Genomic DNA, 20,590 nt, shown 5'->3' with positions numbered 1-20,590 from the left:
GCAATTCTATTCTTTTAAAAAATCCTGTGTACCAAAATATTACAGAATGTAGATGAAATGAGAAAATTTCTAGAAAGAAACAAATGACTAAAACTATGAGACTACATTAGTAAATTTAAAACTTTACAAAAAGAAAATACAGATGTAGATAATTTCACTCATAATTTTTATCAAATGTTCACAGAAGAATTGATACTCATCCTCACAAAATGTTCCAAATAATACAAAAGAACACTTGTAAATAGACTGAGGGCAGTAATACCCTGACACTAAAGCCAGACAAAGGCAAAGCTGAAAAGAAAACTACCAGCCAATAGTACTTATGAATGTAGACACAAAACTCCGAAGTATAATATTAGCAAAACCAAATCCACCCACACAGAAAGAGAATTATATGCTAGGACCAATGGGATATATTCCTGAAATGTAAAAGTGATTCAACATGTGAAAAATGATCATATATAAATATAACTTGTGTCTTAATCTGTTTGGGAAGTTATGACAAAATTCTTTTTTTAAAAAAAATATTTTTTAGTTATAGATGGACACAAATATTTATTTATTTATTTATTTAATGTGGTGCTGAGGATTGAACCCAGTGCTTCACATGTGTAAGGCAAGCGCTCTGCCACTGAGCCCCAGCCCCAGCCCGCAAAAGTCTTGAAACTGGATGAAATAGGAAGAACAGAAATTTATTTCTCACAGTTCTGGAGATTGGGAAATTCAGAATCAGTGTACTGACAGGATGAGTGTCTGGTAAGGGATGCTCTCTGCTTCCAAGATGGCACCCTGTTGCTTCCTCAAGAGGGCAAGAACACTGCATTCTCATGTGGAAGATGCAAGGGCAACAAGGGCCTAGATGGATCATTCCAGCCCTTTTAAAAGGGTACTAATCCCATTCATGATGGTCAAAGCCCCCTACCCCCCCCCCACCTTGAGACTGTTACACTGGAAATAAAGTGTCAGCACGAACCCAAGTATCCAAACCTTATCAACCTGTTAATTAGAATAAAGGACCAAAACCATATAATCACATCAATAGGCCTAGCAAGAGCATTTGAAAAAATTCAACATACTTTCATGATTAAAAACACCCAATAAACTAGGAATAGATGGGAACATCTTCAACCCAATAACAAACACCTACGAAAAACTTATAGCTAACACCATACTAAACACAAGGTGAAACACTGAATGCTTCCCCCTAATCATTAAACTGGAGGTTCTATCAAGAACTGATCAGGCAAGAAAAAAGGAATAAAAGGCATCAGACTGGAAAGATCAAAGTGTTGCAGTCTCTATTTAAGATGAAACAATCTTATATATGGAGAGCCCCAGAGGAAGTGCTAAAAAAACTACTGAAATAAACATATTTAGCAGGGTTATAGGATACATGATCAATATGCAAAATCAATTATTTATCTATCTACTACAATAAAAATTCAAAAATGTAACTAAGAAAATAATTTCACTTATAATGCCATCAATAATAGTGAAATACTCATAAACTCTAAAAAAGAAATACAAGATGTGCCTACTGAAAACTATGAAACATTGTTGAAAGAAATTAAAGGTCTAAAAAATAGGAGACATCCCATGTCCATGAATTGGAAGACTTAATGTTAAGATAGTGATACTTCTGAAACTGATCTATATATTCTAGAAAATCCCTATGAAAATCCTAGTTAGCTTTTGCTTTGTTTTGTTTTTTTAACACCTTCATAGGTGTTGGTAGCCCTAGCCCACAGTATTAGGAAGGGCAGGCTAAGTTGGAGCAAGAGAGAGGGTGGCCAACACCAGTCACTGTGGCACCTATGCTCTGTTTTGCTTCTGCAGAAACTAACAAGATGCTTCTAAAAAGTCATGTGGAACTTCAAGGAATTTGGGATAGCCGATCTTATGAAGAAATAACAAAATTGAGTTCAGGCTTCTCAGTTCCAAAGTTTACTACAAAACTACAGTAATCAAAAAAACATAGCATTGGTGTAAAAGAGATATCTAGAAAATTGAACAGAATGGAGAATCCAGAAATAAACCCCAACATGTGGTGTTGAGTTTTGACAGAAAGCCAAAGACAATTCTGTGGAGGAAATAGTTTTCAACAACCTGTGCTTAGAAGTTTGGATATTCATATGCTAAAGAATGCAGGTGGACCCCCCCCCACACACACACACAAACTCACACACGCATATACACACATACACATACAAATTTACTCTAAGTGGATCATAAACTTAAATGAAAGACCTAAAAATACAAAAACTCTTAAGAAAAAATACAGATGTAGTCTTTGTGTTATTTCACTAGGCAGTAATTTCATAGATTGACATAAAAAATACAAGGAATAAAAGAGAAGATAATTAAATTGGACTACTCAAAATTAAGTAGGGTCTTCAAAAACTTTCATTCTTCAATGGACAATCAAGAAAGTGAAATGAAAAGAGACTGAGAGAATATATTTGTAGATCATATCTTTAAAGGAATTTGTATGTAATGCCTACAAAAAAACTCCCACAAATTAATCATAAGAACAAAAATAATTCAAATCAAAAATGGGCAAAGTGGATGAATAAACATCTAGAAGGAAGATACCCAAAGCACATGAAAAGATGCTCAGCATCATAGAGCATAGGGAAATGAAAATCCAAACTTCAATGACACTCATTAGAATAGCCATAATCAAAAAGCAGACAACAACCAGTGTTTGTTAGGATGTACCCTCATCCAGTGTTGGTGGGAATACAAAAGAGTGCAGCCATTTTGGAAAACATTTTGGCAGTTTTCCAAATGCTAAAACTAGACTTATCATGGTTGTCAGTGTTATCAGAAGTTATGCATGGTTATCAGAGTTACCAGTGGTTCCACTTCTAGTTATCTACTCAAGAGAACTGACAGCATCCCTGCACACAAAATCTCACATAAGAATGCCTAGAACAGAATGGTTTGTTATAGAACCAAAGTGTGGGGAAAAAAACCCACATGTCCATTAATTTAAAAATAAAAAAACCAAAATGTGATATATCTATACAATAAATAATATTCAAAAATAAAAAGGAACAAGGTACTAATATATGATCATCTAGATAAAACTCAGAAACATTCATGAAGAAAAACAGTTATTAAAAATCACATTTCATATCATCCCATTGAAATTCCAAGAATAGGCAAATTGGTAGACATGATGTAAAATTAGTTTCTACTTGGGGCTGGGGCTGGGGCTGGGAGGAGGAAACTAAAGATAGTGGTGTGGGTAGAGGAGTGGCAACTAATGAGCACATTATAATAAATACATTTTATGGTAGTGAAAATTGTCTAAAACTAGATTGTGCTGAAGATTGTACAATTCTGTAAGAGTACTAAGAACCAAGGAATTGCACACCTTTAGTGAGTGAACTATATAACAGGTAAATGATACCTTCATAAAACAGTTCTAAAGAAAGAAAAAAGTGTGTCATGGGTTCTGAAGCATTGGCACAGATGCCACAGAAAGGTGAGTCAACAGGACTATAGTGACAGAACCCCAACTTCTCCCTTTGCCCATCCTGAAATCAGTTCCTGCCACTCTGCCTTGCTGCTGTCCCCTGAGGAAATATGGACACTGCTTTGAATGTCTGTGTGGTGTGATACTCACAGGTCCTCGCTGAGGCAGTCTTTCCCATGGAAACGGGGCAGCACGGTCACCGCCACAGAGCACGCCAGTGCCTTGGAGCCTTTGTTGTCTGTGATCTCAGTAGAAACCATGACTATGAGAGAACATGACAGGAGGGTCATCCTGAATAGGTGGTTACAGAGATGCCTCTTCACACCCTGACAGCAACTGAGCAGCACCAGGTGGATGAGCTTAGTCCTGGCAAAGCACAGGATGAGAGGAAATTGCAGGCTGTTTGCCCTCTCAAGGTGCTTACACTGTGGTTACCAACAAACCAGCAAATAGAATCTCCTTTGAGCAGATCCATATGATGGAATGATGACGGTTGCTTCAAGGGCTACTAAAATAAGGCAAGGCAAGGGAGTGGTACTTCAGGTTCTCCACTTCTGGGAAGATCTCACACCCCAACATAAAATCTGAGCATCAGTACAAGGCACTGAGTGCCAATCAGACAGGGAAGACAAGAGGTGTCACAGAGAGTTGGTAGGCAGAAGGCACCATTGTGTGCTGTGGGTGTCAGGGAATGACTCATTTATTCACATGATCCCCCATTCACTCATTTGACCCACAAAAGGTGAGCCTGTGGCAGGATAGGAGGTTATGACCAAAAAGGATTGTCTGTGCCCTACAAGTAATCCTGTCCACTAGCAACGTGAGGAGTGCTGAAACAGGGTGAATGCCAGGGCCACGGGGAGCTCACAGAGTGAAATATAGTCTCCCTGATGGTCCATCAAGGGCTGGGGTAATATTTTAATCAGTTCCTAAATGACGTGTATAGATCTAACAGGTCTAGAAGAAAGGTGAAGACAAAATCTAACTGAAGGAAGTTTGCATGAAGACATTGGAATGTGGCAGGAAATGGCTCTACTGGGTCTTAGGAATCCCCCCATGTGGTAACAGCTCCAGGTATGCTGAGGAGACCTGCAGATGAGCTCAGAGTATGGGTGGTGATCAAGTGGTGAGGGCCACAGGTGCAGATGTGTGACTTATACAGGAAGATACATGGTGTGTTGATCTATGCACCGTGGTGTCTTCATAACATCTTCAATTTGAATCCCAATGCTAAGGGTTTGGGAACTTAATTTTAGAGGTCATTTCTTCTCAAGATGTGGTCCCAGACACCTGCATCACTGGAAAGCTTGTCTAAAAGAAAATTCTAGGTTCTGCTTTTTCCCCAGTAATATTTCTGAGTCAGTAAATATTATGTGAGCTCCTGGAAGCTCCAATTTTGTTTTTTGGGTTCTTTTGGTACCAAGGATTGAACGCAGGGAGACACTTAACCACTTAACCATATCCTCAGCCATTTTTTGTGTATTTTGTTTAGAGACAGGGTCTCACTGAGTGTTTAGGGTCTCCCTAAGTTGCTGAGGCTGGCTTTGAACTTGTGATCCTCCTGTCTCAGCCTCCTGAGCTACTAGGATTATAAATGTGCGCTACAGTGCCTGGCAAAGCTCCAATATTATAAATCCCCCACTGCATAAAATGTTGGTCCTATGAATCATGATACAGAATATGAGAGAAAAAAGTAGGTTTTGGGTAAGACTGTTCAATTTTACACACTTAGTAGGTGCCATATTAATTTTTGCAAAAGATGGAACATAAAAAGGTATGCATTATGTATCTAATTTTGTATCTAATTATGTATCTAATATTTAATGCAGATATTCATAGAAATTGATTATGATAATCATGAACATTAGAAGCAAAATCACACTTGTGAAGGACCTGAGTACCATCACTAACCCTGACACTACTCTGGGACTGTGACCTGAAATCTGATTCTAAAAATTTTTGTCAACATGGTGCTCAGGCCCTGCCCCAAGTTCTTCTGTTTGGATATCTGCCTAGCTCTATGGTCTGTGGCAGGCCTTGTGGACAGAGGCCCCTCATACCCCACATGCAGCTCTCAGGGGAGGGACATGCCAGGTCTTCATATAAGAAGGTTGCCTATGGAGGTTGGGCCTCCTTGCCTGAAGGACACATTCTGCTCTGACCAAGCTCTTAACATACATCTCTGGCTTTGGACCCTCTACTGAGACTTGGGGGAGCTTGGGATGAGCATCCATCATGAGAATACTTTCCAAAGGACAGAAGTTAAATGCAATTTTAGCATTTAATGATTTATCAGGGCAAGCTCATGAAAGTCAAAATCAACCATTCAGTCAACATCTACTGTGCTAGCCTTTTGTTGCTTGACTTCAACAAACCTCAAGCTCAGATGGAAGTACAAAGGCATCACATACAAAGTGGAACATGATTAGAAAGCTCACAACTGCACCATGCTCAGGAAAGTTTTGCTCAATTTGACTAGAATCTAGAAGAAAGTACAAATGATTTAATTGGAGGTGACAGGCAAGATTTCATAGAGAAAGTACTTTCACTAGACTCAAAGGAGAGGTGAGATTTCAATACATCAGGGACATGACCTAGTTCAGAACTTGGGCTGAAAAAGTCATACCAACTCAGTTCAAAGAATCTTCTAGATTAGTGACTCTCAACCTTGCCTGCACAGAGCAATTGTCCAGAAGTTAAAAAACAAACAAAAAACATCACTCACCCCGGAGAGTCTAATTTAACCACACTGGGTTGTGCCCACCCAGGTACCGTGTTAAATGATGGAATCCCTTATATGTTCAGGTGAGGTCCATTCCCAAGTGCTGATTTAGAAATGGACAGGACCTCAGGGGCAGGGATAGGAGTAGAAAGTTTCCCACACTATGGGATTCATTTTGCTTGGGGGTTAGAGTTTATATATGAAATTCATCACAAAAGTTCATGCATTCAAGGCTTAGTCCCTTGCTTGGAGCTACTCAGAGGTAGTAGAACCTTTAAGAAGTGGGGCCTAGAGGAAAGTCTTCCTGTCATTGGGGGTGTGCTCTCATAGGGCACTCCTTCCTCTTTCATACCCAGACTTGAAGTAAATGAGCCTCCACATCGCTTGCTCCTGCCATGATATACTGTGCTGCCACAGGCACAAGGCAATGGTGTCAATGAATTATGGACTGAAACCTCCAAAACTGTGAGCCCAAATAAACTTTTCCTCTTTTTAATTTTATTCATTTCAGATATTTGTGATAGTAGTGAGAAGTAGACTAACAAAGGATTTACAATTAATTTGCTAACTCAACATTACTTTACTCCATATTATTTTAGTACTTTATCTCACATTATTTTTTTGGTCTGCATACCTTGATTTGGTTTCACTTATACTAAATGCAAGATTCACCAGATATGGCATATTTCATTAGTAAATAAGAAATAGATTGGTGTTAATTATTTAATTCATATAAAAATTCTTTGGCATTTTATTATCTACATTATATGTCATTTAAAATTTAAAACGTGTGGTGTGTGTATGTGTGTGTGTGTATTTACTGATATTTATTCTAATGTTCTTCCTGCACCAAAAGATAGGTAATCAAATTAACCTAAAAAACATTAAACTCATCAAAATGAATAAATAATTTTAATTTCTACACACATAGTTTTAAAAAATTTTTAGCTTTTGTAAATCAGGAGAAAATGTCTGGAGCTTAGTGATCCAACTCACACTGTTACGTACCTTTGTAATTGTCTGAGGGCTGACCAGCTGGCAATGCAAAATAATACTGGGTATCTCTCCCATAGTACAGGGTATGTTTGGAGGTGTTTCCTATCTGGTAACTAAATTCATAATGAAAGTCCTATGGGGAGAAAAAATATGGGATACTTCATTTGAATGGCATCATCTATAAATATACATCTGCAACCTTCATTGCACCCAAGGACATATGCTGCAGCCAGAAACAGAATGAATGAGAGCCAAACACGGTCTCCGGCTGCACAACACATGTGCAGAGTTCTCCTGGTTCCCGCTTGCACAATTCTTCCCTACAGAGCTCTCTTCCAAAGGACCCAAAGCAGGAATAAAACAAGATTCCTCACTCAGGGTCTGCTAGCTCTCCAGCCTGAAGGTCCTGTCAGTCATGAATCAGACTGACAAGGGTTCCTCCAGGTGAAGAGGATCCTGCTGCCCCCTGCAGTAGCTAGGCACATGTAAACATGAGTGACAACAGAGAAAGGAGATGGGACACACACTCTGTTAGGAGCAGAGGTCTTTGGAACTAGACTTTGAGGAAAGACCTGGGCCTGGTCTTTCCTGAGGACATGTGTGGGCTTCTTGAGAAGTGACAGAGGCAGAACAAAAGGGCAGAGACAGGCAGTGTATAGAGCAAGAAGACAGGGAGGATGGTACCAAGATTGCAATGTTGTAGCCTGCAACCCAATCTCAAGAGGAAGCTTGCTAACCCAATCTCAGAAGGAAGCATTTTTTCCTTCACATACAGCTCTCTAATCATCACAAACTTTCTATAAGAAAAGAAAATAAAAGAAAGAAAAATATCCATAGTGACCTTCTCCATTGCCCAAATCAGGAGAGTAAAATGAAGTCCAAATTAGAGACATGCCCCAGGGTCAAGGTCAGATTCCTCTGAGTTACTCACTGCCTGCTTGTGTGCTCAGCAGTAATGGGGACTCCTGCTCTGATCATATGGTAGAGGCCCTGAGTATCCCACTGTGGTTCCTAGTAAGAAAGTCTGTCTCTCCTTCAAAACTGGGGGCCATTCTGACCTTGTTTTCATTAGAGAGAGGGAAGGTCCCGTTCATGCTTGAGCAACTTTCCAACATTTGACTGCAGGCCCAAGTCCTTCACAGAAGGGAAGAAGAGGCCTTAGTTCCTACTGCATGCCATGCAGAGCTCACCATAACTTCCAAAAGCTGCTATTACCTTTGGTCTCAGTACAGAAAAGGGGCTGCCACCTACCAGTTTTCCTGACATGCAGAACACACTGAAGATGGTGTGGGCCTCCAGACCATGGTGGGGCTGCACATGACAGGCCATGTCCTGTGGAGCTGGGTTGATTGTCAAGTACAGCTGGGCTTTGCCTAGTAAGTCTTGCTTTGAAGCTAAGAGAAAAATGGGATAGAGTTTTGAGCCAGGATGGAAAACAACAGTAACAGAAGTTTTTATAGCAAAAAACTTAGAGCAGTGGTTCTCAAAGGGAGTCCTCAGACCAGCAGCATTTGCATCATCTGGGAATTGAAAGGCAGATTCTTGAGCCTCCCCTCAGACCTGATGAATCAAAGACTGAGATGCAACAATCTATAGTTCAACAGACTTTTAGGAGTTTCTGACAAAAGCTGGAGTTTGAAAACACTGCCTTAAAGCATGCATTCATAGAAGAAGCATTTACTGGGTGCTTACTAGGTGGGGAAGGTACATTCCCAGACCCTGGGAAATGACAGTAAATGAGACAGACCAATTCTCTACCCAGAAACCACACAACACCCACCAATAGAGACCAAAACCTGGGGGGGGGGGAGAGGACACAGACACATCACCCCACAAATCAAACCTGTTCCATTCCCCTATTCTCTTTAAGCCTCAGCCATGTACACAAATACATCTAAGTTGAATTTATTAACTGATACAATTTTATCTTCTCATTTCATTAACTGTATTAATATCATAAGTATTTGTTGAGTAGCTATCCCAGTATACATAATTATTAGTTCCCAATGATTAAACATTTTATTTTCCACATTCTACTATTATTAGTCACACTATAATGACTATTCTCATACATAAACGTTTTTTTAAAAATTTGCTTTTTAGTTATAGGTGGACAAATATCTTTTTTTTTAGAGAGAGGAGAGAGAGAGAGAGAGAGAGAGAAGAGAGAGAGAGAGAATTTTTTAATTTTTTTTTTCAGTTTTTGGTGGACACAACAACTTTATTTTTTATTTTTATGTGGTGCTGAGGATCGAACCCAGGTGAGCACGTTACCGCTTGAGCCACACCCCCAGCCCAATAAATATATTTATTTTACTTTTATGTGGTGCTGATGATCGAACTCAGTGCCTCATACATGCTAGGGGAGCACTCTACCCCTGAGCCACCAGCCCTCTCATGCATAAACTTTTTAATCTTTCAATGTATTTTTCTTGACATGAATTATAAGATGGAAATTTGCATGTCAAACTCTAAAATCTTGATGCCAATGATCATCATCAAGTGTCACAATAGGGACCTAGAGAACCTGTGCTACATATTAAGGGCTGGGTTAACACTGTTTATGTGTTTTATTATCTAAGGCAACTCCTTCAATACAGGTAAAATCCAAGAGGAAAAAGTGACTAATTCCACCTGGCTGACCAGGAAAATCTCTATGAAAGAAGGCATTTAAGCAAGTAGCCCTAAGGTACAAGTTATATACTGGTTAGGAAAAAGACCTGAGGATAAGAATGGGCATCTCAGTAAAATAACTCTGATGGGAAGGACAGAGTCACACAGTGGCCCAATGTGTTGGGAAGAGCATAGCAGGTGAAGGAAGCTGTCAGGGAGACTGTGGGGCAGAGGAAAAGGAAACAAGACAAGACATCTGGGCCCCCAGCTCACTGTTCCCTGCCATCCAGGGACACTGAATAAGCCCATGAACAAGCCCATGGACAAGCTCCCAGGGGTCTCCTGCACTGATAATATATGTGGCCTATCAAAAAGAATGGCTATAAGCTTGTCACTAAGACAAATTTCAGAAGCAAGAGAGAGGCCCAGCAGAAGGACAAGAGGGATTGTTAAACAAAAGCAGGCATTGTCCCTCTTCAAAAATAGCAGGGACTTGGCTTAGTTTTGGGGCAGGAAGGGGCTCACAGTGGTAGTAAAAATCCAGAAGATCTGTGGGGATCTTTGCCCCATCTACCAAGTTTCAGAAGAAAGTGAACCTCAAGTTTTTTCCTCAGGTGATGTGAGAGTTAATGCATGATACAAGATTGAAAATGCATGGCGGGTTTTAATGAATGCAAAAATGTGGACATCGTCTCTAGATAAATATTGTTGAATCCTCTGTACTTGTTAAAAAGGAAAATATCAAGAAGTTACCTACAAGTATGATCTCAGAATGAGTCATATATATGTGGGAAGGGATGTTGGGCACTGGGAAATGATATGCACGTGGGTGAAGCCTGTTTCAAAATAAAATAAAAAGGGCTGGGGACATAGTGTGCTTGCCTAGAATATGTGAGTCCTGGACTCAAAAGCATTGGGGGAAAATGGCAATCCTTTACCCTGTTTTAAACATGTGCCTGATTCCTCAAGAAAGAGTAAATCACAGAAACACAACCGCTTCCTGCTCTTGTTCTCTAACATAAAGGAGCAGGGAACTGACATCTGGAGAGAAGGGGAGTCAGGACCCTGGTGCAAATGTCTGCAGGAGTGACAAGTGATTGTCCTTTCCAAGAAAAGATGAAAATACAGCCAAAACACTTATGGTTACCCCACACCAGATCCAACTGGCAACATAACATACCCACAGATGCTTGTAGAACATACGTCTCTCCACTGCTCAGTGAGTATGGTTTTATTGTCACAATAGGTTCTGTGATACCTACAGAAGAGAAGACAGCCACAAGGAAGCAAAGGTCAGTGGCCTGCAGGACAGGGGTCAAGCAGAGCCTAGGCATCAAGTTCTGTTCTTGCTCCAGGGATGAAGTTAAATAAGTTGTATTTGGAAATGCCACTAGATTGTTACTACCTTCTCTAAAGAGATGAAATCCTATTTCTAGGTCTCTCCTACCCAGTAGAAGCAATACTGAGGTTGGATCTTTCATCCTGGCTCAGAAACAGTACTAGTTTCCCAAGAAACAAGAGAATTCTGGTAAGATTTTATGTTATGTGTTTACAATATATTCAGTTTTCAATTTTGCTATTTTATGAAATTAAAATATGATTAAGGAATATCAAAGCAATTTTTAAGTCTTTGTGGAATGTTAGTTATGAGAAATTCTCAATCTGGGTATAACTGTTGTCCTACTGTTCTGGTGTGTTCCTCAGCAGACACAGGTTGATCCCCACACCATGTACCTTTGAATCAAGAGAGACCTAGAAAACAAAGTTGATGATATAAACAGGGATAGTTTTTAAACATTGTAATTTTGCAATGGTATTTCCCAAAATGTTTTTTAAGGAAGAGTGAGGAGGAAATCACTGAAGAATGGTGTGAGATTCAGAGCTTAGGGAGTGGCCTAATGATACCTATTACTAGAAAAGGCAGTCACCCAACAGATAGGGAAAAATCCTCATGCCTGTGCTGGGGAAAACTGGACAAAAACCCAACTGCTGTAGAGGGGCAGCTTCATTTTGAACTATCCATGTAAATGGTTCATCAAGTGGCTCGTCTAACCTGTGAAAAGCCACACCAAGGTGGACACCAAGGCATTTGGGCGCATGCAGATATGCATCCCCCTGTCAGTCTGTAGATGGGGGATGCATGTGTACAGAAGAAGGTAGCTCTAGCCTGGGTAAAGGAGCCCTGGGCTGTGGACAGACACAAGTAGGAGAGGGAGGACAGCTCCAAATACTTATCTACTAAAAGGAAAGTTTTATAAGAAATTGAGGGCTGATATCCAGAGTTTTTTGAAGCAGCTAGGAAATCAGGACACAAAGAGCACATTCATACCCGATGAGGTGTAGCCTTGGAAAACAGCTCTGCTGATCAGGGCCTTGGGCCAGTCGATCACAAGGGCAGGCTCAGCTCTGCCGGCGAGGAGAAAGGGGCCCACTAGGTTGTCTCCCTCACCAGGGCTCTCTTCCTCAGCACTCGTGCTCAGTCCTGATCCTGGGAGGCCTGTGTAGTTCCCTAAGAAGATCAACCAAGTCCATGGATGTTATGCTCCATGCATGCATAAATATAGCACAATTAATCCCACTTTTATATACAATTATAACAACAAGTAAAATAAACAAATAAATAAAAGATAGTGCAATGGGGTAAAGGAAGGGGATCAGGGGAGGAAGGAGGGGAGGAAAAGTGGAAATACTATAGAGTTAAGTGGAACACATTATGTTATATGCAGGTATGAAGAGGTCACAATGAACCATATTATTATGTATAATTATATTCACTAATAAAAATATTTAACAAGAGAAAAAGTCATGATCTCCTTAAAGCACGAATGACTCAATGTTGACATTAGTGACTATTTCTACAATTGCTGAATACCACATGTCTAAAATAATGTCTTCACCAAAAAAAAAAAAAAACCATATTCAAGCAATGCACTTTGTTATTATGTAATTAGTGACCTAATCACATGTTCCTTCCTTCCTTTATTTATTCAACAAATATTTATTATGGTCTACCAGATCCAGGTCTAAGAACTAGAGATAGAGTGAACCAAACCAATAGAGTAAAAGAGTCAGAAAAACAAACAAGTAAATACATAGATAATGCAAATCACCTAATGATAAGTGTGATAAAGAAAAATAAAACAGGATTTGCAGAGAAAGAGAGTGCAGGGAGTGGAAAAGTGGTGGGGAGCTCCTCTCTAGAGTGGCTTCAGAACACAGGATGGAAGAAGCTCTTTGAAAATCTGGAGGAGGAAGTTTCCATACTGAGTTAAAAACCACACTGTTATGGTGTGGTTTATTAATTGCCATGGGGAGGGTCTTCCAAGGGCAGTCAGAGGGAGTCAATAAAGTGGGATGGTGGCCTGCGAGGTTGGGGTCATGCTAGGGGATACAGCCCACAGACTCTGTCCTGTGTGTGATGGGAAGCCACTGGAGGTACTGTCTGGAGGTGACAGTGTGGCTTATGGTGGGGAAAGAACTCTGTCTGCTATGCAGTGAAATGACAACATGCAGCAGGAACAGAAGCAGAGTGACACCAGGCCACATGATCTCACTCATCCAGCCATTCACTCCAGAAATAAATCAATCACTCACCATCCATCTATCTGTTCTGTCAACAAATAAATTGTCCACCTATTCATTGACAGATAAATCATTCTTGAATCCTCCATCTACTCATTAGACAGATTAATCAAGTGTTCACTTGATCCATTTATTCTCCTGACAGATAAATCATCTACTAATGGGTCATCCATTCACTTGATAGATAAATAAATCATTTTCTGGTCATCATTGGATAATACCCTTACTGGATGCTAATGTGCCGAGCACTGCAATAGCTCTGGGGACACTAGCAGAAGCTAGTCACGGAAGCTTTCTCTGAAGATCTCAGGGTAAAAGAGACTGACAAAGAGATGATTAGGCCAGTGCCCTCTGCATTAAACGGTTAGGAGGAAATACCCTTGGCTGGTGGGGGGTCATCATCAGACTGAGAAATGCTTCAGAGACTGGTAAATAGAGCAGATCTTCAGGGAAGATGCTTGGTAAGTAGGCAACTTGGGAGAGTGTGGGGGAGGCATTTTAGGCAGAGGACCCTCCTGACAGGGTCTGGGAGAGCTGGAACGCTCATCATCAGGCCTGAGGGTACTGAGAGATTTTTGGAGCAGAGTACAAGAAGTGCAGAAGGAGGTAAGCTAGAAGCAAAGTTTTGGGCCAACCAGTTCCAGACAGAGGAGTTTAAACTTTCCCTCTGACTCTGGGAGCTCCAGGTGGCCTTGATGTAAGGGGGAAGTACATGAATCTAGCCTTCAGCGAAGGGTGTGGAGAAGAGATGGAGAACAGTGGTCCAGGATGCAGGGCCTACACGGAACAATCACAGAAGCAGTTACCTCTCTGTCTTCCTCTAGATGGCATTGCTTCTTGGATATCACTGTAATAGGCTTCAAAATCTATGAGACAAAATCACAATGTTTCATTAAAGCCACAATTAACAAATAGTGGGTGTGAATCCAGCACTCTGTGATTCAAGGGCATTGTGCCTGTGACACCAGATGCACCCTTCCCAAGATAAACCTGGTGCCCAAATAAGGGGGACAACCTGCAGAGATGGAGGTACTTGCCATCAAGGGCAGGTGAGAAGCTGGGTGGGGACCAGCTTCTCTCAGAGGGGCTCACAGTTGAGGCTCCTTCACCAAGGGACCCCAGCTCTGGGCCCAGTGGCTCATCCTCAGAAGGATCCTCCAGGGCTGTGTTGTCACCAGAAGCAGGAATCTGGTGGCCACCCACAGTGGACTCTGTAGAGGTGCTCCTAGTGATTAAAAGGCCAAGCCGACTGTGGATCATGGGTGAAGGCTCTTGTGAAGACAGCGTGGGTGATCCACTGGAATCTGTCATATTTGGCTCAGTGGTCAGAAGATTTGACTCTGATGACTTCAAAGTCGTTCCGAGTGCTGAGGCACCCAGCAGCCCCACAGTGCTACAAAAGGGAACTTAAACACACATATGACAGTGTTAAAATTCTAGACCAAATAGGAAAAATTAGCTTTTTAAAAGTCTGTAAATTTTGTAAGACTGCTCTGCTTTCAACAAGTCTGATGTGAATTCAAAACCCGCACTTGAGAGATAAACCCATGGAACGTGGTTTTCATCAGATAGTCTGGAGATCAATTGCAGCAAACATGTAGTGGGGGATTTGCTTTCCCCAGGATCCATAGAGACTGAAGGGGAGCCTGCCAGATTCTCCACACCCTCTGTATTGGTTTTTCATGTATTATAGAAACAATTTGGGGAACATGGAATTTCTCCTAATCCTCACTTCCCTACCTGACAGTAAGGACAGAATATTACAATTCCAAAAAACATCAAATTTATGATGAAGAATCAGGAGCAAAGAAAAAAATAGCCATGGGCATATAAATGAACTGCCAATCATGCTGTTGCTTTTGACTATGGGGGAGCCAGGATCTTGAGATTCATCTATCTAGGGCAATGTTTCCTTTCCTGGAAATTTAACCTCTGGACATCCTCTGGCTTTGATTCCAGACAATTCAACATACCCCAAAAGAATTAAGGAATTCCTCTCCTGCAATGCAGGGCATGACTGCATCAATGTCTTCATGTCCCCTTAGCCACTGAGGCCAGCTGTACTCAGAGTTCTACTTTCAGGAGCTTTGTATCGCCCCATTGAACAGATTGTTTTTAAATGGCAGAAGGCCAATAGGGGTTTGGCAGGAGCTGTGCTGAAAGAGCTGGCTGCCAGCTCACAAACAAAGCTGCTCTGTTTGCCATGGGAACTGTCCCCCTGATCACAGTCATCACCACATGAGAACTCAGTCTTGATCCTGGTTCACACCTAAGTGTCCCACCGGAACTTCGAGCCAACCAGCCCAACACCCAGCATGTTCGTACATATTATTTTACTTAGTCTTATCACCACTCTGTGGAACAGTATGAGAAAGGACTTAAATGTGACAAGAATGATGTTAAAAAATTCTTTAATCCTGGGGCAATAGACCATAGTTTCCTAGATCATTCTGACCCAGCACACAGCTCATGTCTGCAGATTTCCCAACACCACAATGATAATCAATAACCCGGGTAAAAGCCCTTTCCTGTTTACTCCAATTCCTACTTGGACTGACCATTAATCAGTGACTGACCATTAATCCACATGCTGTGTCTTTCTCATCAATTGCAATTTCTTTCTTCTGTTTTAACCTATAAAACCCAGTCTCTTGGCTATCATTTTATGAGCCCTTACTCTGGGCAACTAAAGTTGTGTGCTCTACCTTAGTGGCCATCCTCATTCTGCCTTGCATAAACTCTTTGTTCCCATACTCGGCATGCCTCAACTTGTCTTTTGGGCTGACAAGAAGGGTACCCATCTTTCAGTGAATCTTGGAGAAGAGGTTATAATCACCAGCTGGCAGTGCAGGAAAGAGGCTCAGAACCAGCCCTCACCATGTAGACTGTGTAGAACAGTCTGAAAGACTGTGTAGAAAAATCAGACTCAGTTTCTCATACTCTTACAACACAGATCACTTCAGTGATCCTAAATGGTGTGAGTTCTCCCCACTAATAAGAAAGCAAGCAGTTCTGCAGAAGACATCCACTTGTATTCCTCAATTCAGTTCAATTCTCACGTTATGTTACTGGAGGTAACCTCAGACCTCACAGGTTAAGCCTCAAGACTGTGCCTATTTTGGGAGCCCCGATGGCTTTACCTGTGCTTCTGACTAATCAGCTATAAATCAGGGGTTCCCATGACAACCTCATTACACAAGCATGACTGATTAAATCATTGGCCCTTGGTGACCAACTGGGGCTGAAACTCCCAACCTTGGCCATCCCACCTTGGTCTTTCTGAAGACCAACTCTCATCCTGAAGCTACCTGAGAGCTGCTAGTCATCAGTCACCTCATTAGCATACAAAAAGGCACTATTACTTTGAGGATTCCAAGGATTTGGGGATTATGCCAGGGATGAGTTATATGCCAGGGATGTAGACCGAATATATACTTCACAATATCATAGGGACACAGTCCTCTGAAAGGTGAGTCACATCATGTGTCCTTTTCAATAGCTCACTGTGGCTTTAAAAAAATAAAACTGTCTCAGTGAATGCTGGGCATAGTCTTCTGTCACTTCCACAGGGTGCCTAAGTAGCAGTTGATTCCTTCCTCTCTTTTGGAGGGTGAAAACAAGAGGTGCTAGGGAAGCAGAAGCCATCAACCAGGCAAATCAGACATACTAGGTCAGACCAAACTCTTGGCAAACACAAGACAACCCTGAGCTTTCTCCTCAGTCAGTAAAATAAAGCAAACATTTCACCTTCAATTCTGTTCTTTTCTGTTGCATTGACTAAAAAAAGATCCCAGGAATAAGAGAGATTTTGTATTTCTCCACAGTCTTCACACACAGCTTGGAGAGACAGTTCTTCATTCCAATTGACATAGATGTCTTTAAAATTGACCCAGGAGATGTGGATGAATCTGAAATATACAAATCAGTTTGATATTTTAGGAAAATGTATGGGCCCGTGGCTGCATGCGTTCATGCTGGGCATGCCCAAACTGCCCAAGCTGTCTCTTCATCATGGGAACTCAAGTCCGTATGATGGAGCACATGGCATGTGACCAGCTGCGCCATACTGGACACATGATTTGATCTAACAGACCAGCAAGCACACTATAACCTGGCTCAGTTCAGAGAGGCTATGTGACTTTTTTGAGACCCATGGCCTTCAGCTTGGGCTCTGGCCAAGCCCTCTATAGAGAACAGCTGATGCCTAAGTAATCTCCTCATCTCCTCAGCTCAGTCTTCAAAACCACCCTCATGCAGACCCGCCAAACCATGCACCTTTGTGATTCTCACCTAGTCTCAGGAGCTCACAAAGAAAGATGCCGCCATCTGCCTTGGCTTTACCTCCTCTCTGTACAGGGCCAATGGTGGTGGGATACCCCCACCCCACCACCGTCCCTTACAACACACAACTCCATATGTAACTCTACCTTCCACACAGCCCAGTGCCACCACAGCCACCTCCTGACAATTTCTCTAGTCTCTCTGCTGACCAGCACTTTGGAAAGCACATTTTGTGGACAGGGGTTCTTCTAAATGTTACCATATGGCTGGAGACTGTCAGGCCCTGTCAAACAGCTTTCTTTTCTGTAGGACTTGGCGAGCCTCTAAAGGTCCAGGAATGATAAAGACTAAGTGGTTTACAGTGTTTCCCATGCAAACACCCCATGCACTGTGCCCCATTTCTCAGACCACAGCCTCAACATGCAGCTCCCTGTGCAGGAGATGAGAGGTGTCACAGTACAAAGGGCTGCACAGCTTCCTTGCAGGGAACCATGTCCAGCTTGTCCATGTGTGTGTTTGTGTGCCTGTGTATCTCTGTGTATACTTGAACACAGTGGTTCCCCCCATCCACAGTTTCACTTTCTACCTTTTCAGATACCTATGGCCACTGAAGCAAATGGAAAATTCCAGGATTAATTCATAAGGATTAAATTGTGCCATTCTGAGTGGTGTAGTAAAATTTTGTATCATCTCAAAGTGGTGGGCCCTGGGCAACACCTCCTTCTCACTTAGGTCTAATGACTCTTATCTCCAGAGGGGGAGGTCAGTGAACTGCTGTGCCCATGCCCACCCTGGCCACTCGACTTGATCCTGGTACTGATGTTTGGGAGCTACACATGGACTAAGGGTGATGCAGGGCTTTTGGGTTTCGGTCATAACATTTCATTTCTTCTGCAACCTCTCATAGTCTCAGATGGAACAACTGGGTTCATTCTTGGGATGAACCTGAGATGTATAGAAGGGTTAAACTGGGCTCCCTAAATGCCTACCTTGGGACTCAGATGGCTTTGCATCCTCTGCCATCAGCCCCAAGAACTGGGACAGTCTCCTGTCTTAGAGGCATATTCTGAAACAGAGGGAACCCCCTGAGACCCTACTCAGAGATTCCCGCTGTGCTGGCATGCTTAGCCTATCAGGAGCTTCCCAGAGATCAGTCCCTAGCCCCTTCTTGACAATGCCTTCCTCCTCTTTAGCAGCATGATCCCACATGACCAAACCCCAAACTGCCTTCCATATGCATGGATTACTTTCCTGGTTACCAACACCAGCCAGGACCACTCAGCTCAGCTCAGCTCAGCTCAGCTCCAAGTCACATACCTGAAGGCAAAAGCAAGACTGATGGAAAGGAACACCTCAGCCTTGGAAGAATTCCTGCCAGTGCTGGAAACCATCAGTGTCACGAGAAACTGGTCACAGCATTCGCTAAGCCGTTTTGCTGTGAAAGAAATGGTGGGAGCCCCAGTGTCCAGTTGGTGTGGAGTGGAATTGTCAAAGCAGGGCTGTCCAGGTGAGTTGGCAGCAGTGCAGGTCCAATGATACCTGTTGAACGGACAGTCATGGCACCTCTGATGTCAAAGGGACATGGGCATGGGTAAGAGATGACGTCCCCTTGTTCTTTTCCATCAGTGAGGTGTCAATCATTGGATTCTCAGACTAGCTCCTCCCACTCACTGATATGTAACCCCAACTTCATCCCTGGGGACCCTCACTTTCCATACCAACCTGGTAGCTGCTGCCACCCTTCCTGCACACAGTGACTCCCTCTGCTCACACTTCTGCTACCTCAACATGCTTCTACTACACAGCATGCTCCCCTCAAGCAGTCTGCCAACACTGTATCTCATCTTTGTGACAATTTCACGACATACAGGAATGCCATATTGACCCAAATTTAGGAAGAAAATGCATTTCCAGAGGCCTCAGAGAGCTGCCCTATTTCAGAGCTGATGAAAGATGGGATAAGCAGATGGATGACTCTAGATATCTCTGCTCTAATCTCACTACCTTCCTGCAAGGAAACTGTCATATTCAACAAGACAAATGTGTTTGCTTTATCAAGATCAAGCAAGCAGACAGCCAGCGTCATCCCTAACCCTGAGCAGTCTCATTCCTGAAGGACAGCTAAACAAGCAGTTTGGCAGGGAAGAATTGCTGGCTTAGAAATGCATGGCTGGAGGGTCCAGGACCAATCTGACAGTAGAGCCGTTTCTTCAGGTGCTACTTAAGTCTGAGCCATCATTGTGCTTTAAAAGTGGCTCTCCCTACATGGTGTGAAGGTACCACATTCTAGACCTGTTTCCAAACCATATGAGGCGGCATTATGATAGCCCTTTAATCACCCCACAGGGTGGCAGCATCCTCTGACTTACATGCTGGGAAGAGCAAGTGAACCTGGGATCAGCTGGGCTATTCTGCATTCCCTGGAAGCAAATTCAGCACTTTTCAGCAGCCATGCACTGATATCTTGTTTTCAGGCATGAACCTGGGTGCTGAGAGGTACAATGATAAACAAGACCCAGTTGGTCTCTTAGGCCCAGGGTAGAGATAGCTTTGTCTCTTTGCCTGGAGCATGTACACAGATGGAATTTTCAAATGGTGGGGTACTCAAGAGGATATGGAAGTTGGGGGAATGGGGTGGGGTGGGAGATGGTAATCTCTCTCCTCTTTTGGATTAAAAGAACACCGAATCCCACCACTGTAGAGTAGCAAACACATATGGTATCTCAGGGGTTAAGACAACAAAGCGATTCTTCTAATTATTTATAAAGTATTAGTAAAGTAGGCACTGTGTGCCAGGCACAAGGGATATATTAAGGGAGAGCCCTGCCCTCTGGAGCTCATACTCAATGCAGGATGATAGTGAACAGTGGCCACATAAGTGAAACCATAACAGAGAAAGCCAGGATTCATCATTT

At 42.3% G+C, this 20,590-nt stretch overlaps 1 protein-coding gene across 1 annotated transcript in view; it reads right to left on the bottom strand.

The window, feature by feature from the left end:
- Positions 1-20,590, bottom strand: part of PKD1L1 (polycystin 1 like 1, transient receptor potential channel interacting) — a 140,429-nt gene that overhangs the window by 69,669 nt on the left and 50,170 nt on the right. The window contains exons 17-25 of the mRNA XM_081284283.1: positions 18,993-19,214; positions 17,142-17,302; positions 14,432-14,800; positions 14,201-14,260; positions 12,142-12,321; positions 10,993-11,070; positions 8,451-8,593; positions 7,212-7,332; positions 3,632-3,743 (exon numbers count right to left, since the gene is read on the bottom strand). Of these exons, the coding sequence (XP_081140409.1) occupies positions 3,632-3,743; positions 7,212-7,332; positions 8,451-8,593; positions 10,993-11,070; positions 12,142-12,321; positions 14,201-14,260; positions 14,432-14,800; positions 17,142-17,302; positions 18,993-19,214 (1,446 nt within the window). The remainder of the gene's footprint in view (positions 1-3,631; positions 3,744-7,211; positions 7,333-8,450; positions 8,594-10,992; positions 11,071-12,141; positions 12,322-14,200; positions 14,261-14,431; positions 14,801-17,141; positions 17,303-18,992; positions 19,215-20,590) is intronic.

Source organism: Spermophilus citellus (assembly GCF_964194105.1).
Source record: "Spermophilus citellus genome assembly, chromosome: 3".
NCBI lineage: Eukaryota > Metazoa > Chordata > Mammalia > Rodentia > Sciuridae > Spermophilus > Spermophilus citellus.
The sequence above is the reverse complement of the archived record's forward strand: the minus strand, read 5'-3'. Positions and strand labels throughout refer to the sequence as shown.